This window comes from Cicer arietinum, chromosome 6 (assembly GCF_000331145.2).
Source record: "Cicer arietinum cultivar CDC Frontier isolate Library 1 chromosome 6, Cicar.CDCFrontier_v2.0, whole genome shotgun sequence".
Classification (NCBI taxonomy): Eukaryota; Viridiplantae; Streptophyta; class Magnoliopsida; order Fabales; family Fabaceae; genus Cicer; species Cicer arietinum.
Window position 1 is genome coordinate 41,681,048 of NC_021165.2, and position 6,823 is coordinate 41,687,870.

At 32.7% G+C, this 6,823-nt stretch overlaps 1 protein-coding gene across 1 annotated transcript; it reads right to left on the reverse strand.

Moving 5' to 3' along the window:
- Positions 1 to 6,040: 6,040 nt before the first annotated feature.
- Positions 6,041 to 6,424, reverse strand: LOC101494980 (uncharacterized). The gene has a single exon (XM_004513611.1). It carries the CDS (start codon positions 6,422 to 6,424, stop codon positions 6,041 to 6,043), a length of 384 nt encoding a protein of 127 aa, XP_004513668.1.
- Between the last annotated feature and the right edge of the window lie 399 nt (positions 6,425 to 6,823).

Sequence of the window (6,823 nt, forward strand, 5' to 3'; positions counted from 1 at the left end):
AAAGACCTTGACACCACATCTCAACCCAAAACCTTAAGGCAATAGGCATATGGGTCACCTATTTTATATAACAACTCAAACTTGAAGTCCAACAATTTCTCTCTCAAGTGTGAGTCACCCACAACACTAGACTTGATTCACACTAGGATCTTCCACTCCCACTCCCCCACCAAGCCGAACCATGACTCTGATACCACTTGTTGCCAAGTTCAAGGTAGGGCAGCAGCAATAACAGACCAAAGGTTCCATGACCACAAGAAATATTACAAGCACATCTCAACTCAAAATCTTAAGGCTTGCTCTTCTTGTGCACCTCATTGTTTGGATCTTTTCTTGGAGGATATAGGAAAAAAGAAAAATGAACATAACTTATTAGGTGGAGCAAAGTTCTTGACAACCTTCATCTATTTTATTGGAGGTAGAGAAATTGTATGTCACGGTGTTACTTGGTTTGCAGCACAAACTCTGCTACTTCAACCAGTTGTGTGTCATAAAGGGAATCTTGAAAACTTGTTTAATTCTGAAGAGTTTAGCGAAACTGAATATCATAAAGAGAAAAAAGGACCAGAATATGAAGCAAAATAAAATGTATTACATATGTCGTTTTGGAGTAAGGTGAAGGACATATCAAGTATTTGAGCCTATTGTGAAAGTTTTGTTATTAGGTGATGGTTCTCCAATTTAACTATATTTTTTTTGCCAAACCAATTTCACTTTTTGTTCTTGGGTGAAGTAATCTTAATACAAAGTCAATTTTATTTATGCAAAAATAAAAATTAAACAATTTGGATTAATTTTGGATTAGCACACAGATTGGGTAATCGAAGCAAACCCACCCACCGGTTTTTTCGCCTTTGGGCTATTGGATTTGCATCTTTGATTCAAAATGCGTTAGCAAACTTGATTGAATATATGATCATTATTCAAACGGGTTTTTTGGAGTATCTCATGAGAAATTTTAATAATTCGTTCAACTTTTTTTTAATGTTCAAATGAGTCATTCCGTTCATGAAAAGTTGGATTTCGTACTGCATTTAAAAAATGTATGTTTAAACTTATTAAAATACCCTTAATCCTATAGTAAAAAAAAAAAAATACTTGACAGTACCCACAATCTGAATTTTCTAAAACAAGTAAATTTTTTTTTCTCATAAAATTTCTTACCAGATATTTCAGGAGTTTATCACTATCGGAAATTTGTTGAAACTTTTGAAAATTTTAAAAATGAAATTTTTCCGATATTGAAAAATAACTACTGAAAATTTTAAATTTTCGGTGGAACTCCAAAAAATTTCATTCATTCCTGAAATATCTGGTATAATGTTTGTTTTTTACTTTTAAATTTTTTAATATTCAATTTTTTTTTCACTGAGGACTAGAGGAGTGAAAAACATCGTTGAACAGTCTCGAGTTTGACCCCCTACACAAGCTAATAAGAGAGTTGTCGTTGAGAAAAAGCAATGAAGAGATGCAACTATCGGAAGATTATAATATTAAGCCTGAGTTTGAGCACCAGGATCATGCGTTTGATGATCAAGAGAAGCATCAATAGCAGTAGGATAACATGCATCACCATCGACAACCTGAAAAACCTCTATTTCTTGGAGGTCCTTACGATCTTTCTGTCGTTAAGGACTTTGAGCATCACATTGCAGTTAAAGTGTGGAATGAACAGATTAATAAATAATTTATTTTATTAGATATGTATAGTTTAATATATTTATAGTATAGTTTATTAGAAAACTGATTTTAGGAAGTCAAACGCAGGATATATATAGTTTAATTTATACAAAGCTGATTATAGTACAATTTATTACAAAGCTGATTATAGTATATTTTATTACAAAGTTGATTATAGTATAGTTTATATTTACATTATACTATAGTTCATTAGAATTTAATGAATTAATCGTATATTTAACGAACTCAGATGCATGATATGTATAGTATTGTTTATACAAAGCTGATTATAGTATAGTTTATTACAAAACTGATTATAGTATAATTTATATGTATATTTTAATATATTTATAGTATAGTTCATTAGAGTTTAATGAATTAATCGTATATTTATAGTATAATTCATTGTGTTATTTTCACTAGAGTTATTTCAAATGGCAAAAAACAAGATAAACTCGTTGATATTTGATATGTATTACCTACTCAAATAGATCAATGGATTACTATATCTAGGTTACGTCCTCTGCAATGATATAGTTTATCTATGATTGACGGTAATCTCGTATTTGCTTTTGAAGAGAGATGGCACGTAGAGACTAGCTCATTTCATCTGCCATTTATTGAAAAATGTGAATGAAGATTTTGTCATTGTTGTTGTCGTTGAGTTATTGGGAGTTGACCATGACGAAATTGTGAATGAAACTAGGATCAATAGAGGTGCTTCATATAGTTCTAAATGGTTGAAACTGTATTCTTTAAGGGACTTTGTGAAGGAAGATTCGACTATTCAACAAGGGCATATCAGCTTCATTTGGTAGGGTGTACCATACTAGCTGATAAAAGTTTTACCCTTATATCTGCAAAATATTTGTTTCTTTTTCAAGACCTTGATACTTGTAGTAAATGGGCATGAAGATTAGCTACTCTTGTGGTTTTATATTACTATCTTAGAGATGGTACACTGCCTACAACGAAGCAGATTGGAGGATATTTATCTCTATTTCAGGTATTATTATCTTATTTTTTATATTTATTATATTGTTATTTGATAAGATGCTTATTTAATTATATGTACTTTTTTTTTATTATTTACAAACATGGATTTATGAATATTTCCCTAACATTTGTAAGGCGGTATGACTGACCCTATATCTTCAATGCCACAGATGTTATGATGTACTGCAAAACAAACATCTAGGGACGTTGCATACTACATAGCAAGGTTGGATGCTTTCGGAGATACTAATATTATATGGACGCCAAATTACGATGTAGACTCTACGACATAATTTTAGTTTGTGTCATTGTTTACAAGGTACATTCATTGGTGTTCCACGATGGTACCATATTTACCAGAGAGGTGCATACGACAATTTGGGTATACCTAGCACATCCATCCTACACCATCGATGCTCGTTGTACATGATGTTGATGTTGAATGAAATTTGTACATGACTTTATACCATCCTTTCGTACTAAATTGCATCCAACTGCATATTCACACGAGTCTTTTGAAGGATACATTCAGTGGTACTATAGAATATCTCATCCTTGAATGATCTCTTATGTTGCTGAAGAACCTCCATGCTTTGATGTTCCTACTCATGATGTTGGTTCAAATCGTAGTTATGAAGTTGGCCCTAGTCCTATTTATGATGTTGCTCCTAATCATGATGTTGGTCTCGATACTACTCATGGTGAATGGTTGATGTCAACTAATGGGTGGTCTTATACACCAGAGTTTAGATTTATATAGGCTAGATCCTGAAAATGAGATGCATGTCTTATTAGAGAGAGCTTTACACATATCTAGAGGAGGGGATTATCATTAGTACTATAGTTGTATTTTTATTGTCTTATTTAATTATTCATACTTATTTATTTAAACTTATTTATTTAGACTTATCTCGATTGACATATTATTCTGACTTTGCTTTATTGCTTTAGACTTATTTTGTTAAAAGTTTAAATGATTTAATCTTTTGTATATTATGTGAATGAATTTTGTTACAATAAGGAATGTGAAATGCATAGGAAACAAACTAACTAATTGAAAACTGCATATATAAGAAATAAAATTTTAAATTAAAAGTGTCAATTATCTGTCAAAGACATATAATTCGATATATGTGCTAAATCTAATGGACCCCAATTTGCAGACGTCCTGCATAAGCTATAGCTCATGATGTAGATTCATCACTGCAGTGCTTCTTCCAATGCCAAGTGGAGGCAACATACATGTTGATTTCAATTTAACTTGAACCCAATAAGTTTCATTAACAAAACCAATTTTGATAGTAAGATCACATGATAGGTCTCCATTGTGTGCACCCCTCAATGGGGAAAAAGTCAAAGAAAAAGTTTTTTTCAATGTCACAAGGACGAGATTATATTTTTTTTCTATCATGTAACCCATATCTAGAATGCTCATTCACTACTAGTCGGGTTGCTTTCCCAAATCAGTTACAAGTAAAGAGTTTGTCACTTCCTGCAAATGCTCTTTGAATAATGTAGCATCATGATGTAGATTCATCACTGCAGTGCTTCTTCCAATGCCAAGTGGAGGCAACATACATGTTGATTTCAATTTAACTTGAACCCAATAAGTTTCATTAACAAAACCAATTTTGATAGTAAGATCACATGATAGGTCTCCATTGTGTGCACCCCTCAATGGGGAAAAAGTCAAAGAAAAAGTTTTTTTCAATGTCACAAGGACGAGATTATATTTTTTTTCTATCATGTAACCCATATCTAGAATGCTCATTCACTACTAGTCGGGTTGGTTTCCCAAATCAGTTACAAGTAAAGAGTTTGTCACTTCCTGCAAATGCTCTTTGAATAATGTAGCATATAAATCAGGTTTGAACTTAACCTCTGTATACAATTGTCAACGCACATTGCTCCAATATTCTTCACTATGGCCAAGTAAAGCAGCAATAAGACGATATCCACAGTTTCCATCCACTTTAACATTAACAACGTCTTCAATATATGTATGAATTAGAGGAAGGAACTTGACCAAATATTTTCTAACATTACTCGTGATAAGTGCTTGCTGAGATGCTAGTTTGGGTGTTTTTTGAGAGACTTGTTTGGATGCTTACTGGGAGGCTTGTTTGGATGATTGATGGGAGGCTTGTTTGGATGCTTGCTAGGTGACTTATTGAGATGCTTTCATGGCTCCTTGCCGAGAAACTTGAGTATTTGCTTTCATGGATGGTGCACACATTGATGTTGTCCTTGTTTATGTTATTTCACGCAACTTGCCCTTCAATGCCCTCCTTCCAACAACATTAAGTATTTTTCAAATTATATTCATCTCTGATGTAATGTCCAACTGTAAATCATTTTCATCTTTTCTTCCTTGGGACCATTATTCATGGTTAATTTCCTCCAATATATATGAACCACGTCCAATGGGATTGGAACACCTTCCAACTTGTATCGTACCAACTGGAATACACAAGGTAATCCATGAGTGTTTCTAAGTACACAACAACACCCAGCTTTGTCATTATCGACATATCTGACTCTCTTGTATTCATGAACAATATCAGCTAAAGCTTTCTTGGATAAAACCCAAGTCAGATTCTCATGTTTTGTATATGCTCTTTACGACCTTTACTTATCTCAAATGAACCTTTTATCTTAATAATTTGGAACTTCAACATGTCATTCATATCATTCCATGCCTTACAGAAATATCATTTACCGTGTTCCAAAATCTCTTCAATGACCAATGAGCAGACTCAACCCTAATATTCAAACACAAAAAAGGTTTGATATTATTTCAATAAAAATTCTATCATGCATGTTTAATCCTATATAAGTATAAATATAAAACAAAATGCAAAGTTTAAATGACATACCTATTAGTTGTAGTATTTCCTAGATGCAACACTCGATTGGTCCATGCTTCAACAATTTTTTCCTTGTGAGGAGTCAACCATGTGTCTCTGACGTAGTCAAAGAAAATAATATTATCGACACATTCTTGCTGAAACATTTGCAAAGGATCCTGGTACTCCTTCTCGTCAAAAAAAATAAATAATTTTCCTCCACAACTCTAGAATGTGTTCCTGCATATCTTTTACATTTGGCTCCAACATTTTTATTAATATGAAGTTGACAAAGTAAATTTGTTGAAGATGGAAATACAACTTCAATTGCATTCATTAGAGCAAGTTCTCTATTAGTCACGATCAGATGGGGAAATGAGGTATTTGAAATAAACAACAATTTTAACCTTTCCATTGTCCAACAAAAGTTTTCTTAACGCTCACAATCTATATAAGAAAATGCAACGTTGAATGTTAACCTAGTTGAAGTTACACCAACAATTTCAAACAATGCTAACCTATACTTGTTGGTTTTGTAGGTGATATCCATAATCAACACAAAAGGGAATATGTTCAACAAACATGTCCCTCATAACGTTGGAGTCCTCACGAGTCCTACTCCAACAAGAATACTTCTTAGCTTCAAGTAACTTCAACATATATTGCATATCAGTTTTAGGTCCTTTCAAATCCTTCCTGTATGTGTTTCGTCGCATATAAATTTGAGAGATATTAGTCACATTCTCTTTATCCCGATCTCTCAAAGATGATAAGAAGAGTCTCGGTACAATGTGATACTTTGTCAACTCGTTAACATGCTTCTTATCTTCTTCTTTTAAGCGTCCCACAAATGCATTATTCTCAAAAGTAGCCATTAACTCGTGGTTGCGAAGTCCACACATTAAACTAATAATCCATCCTCATCATTTTTCAATGGTCTCGATCTAAGTTTTAAAAGACAACCACACCTTTATTTGAAGTCCTTGAGTTACTTTTATTTGACTTATATTTTCCACTTCTATCACAACCAATAATTAATTTTGACTTTCTTCCTCTCTTTCTGATCTCTATGTCAGAGTGAGTAATGATAACAACTACTCGATTTTGTTGGTCAACCTCTCTTGCCCATGATATTATAGCTTCTCGTGATACAAAAATTTAATTAGTTGTTAATGCTTCAATCAAATCTATACATAATGGTGATTTTTCCATCCCTACTTCACAAAAAAAAAATGTTAAAAATTATACGTTCAGAAAATTTCAAATTTTGAAATTTCTAGTATGGTAAACTTAACTACTAG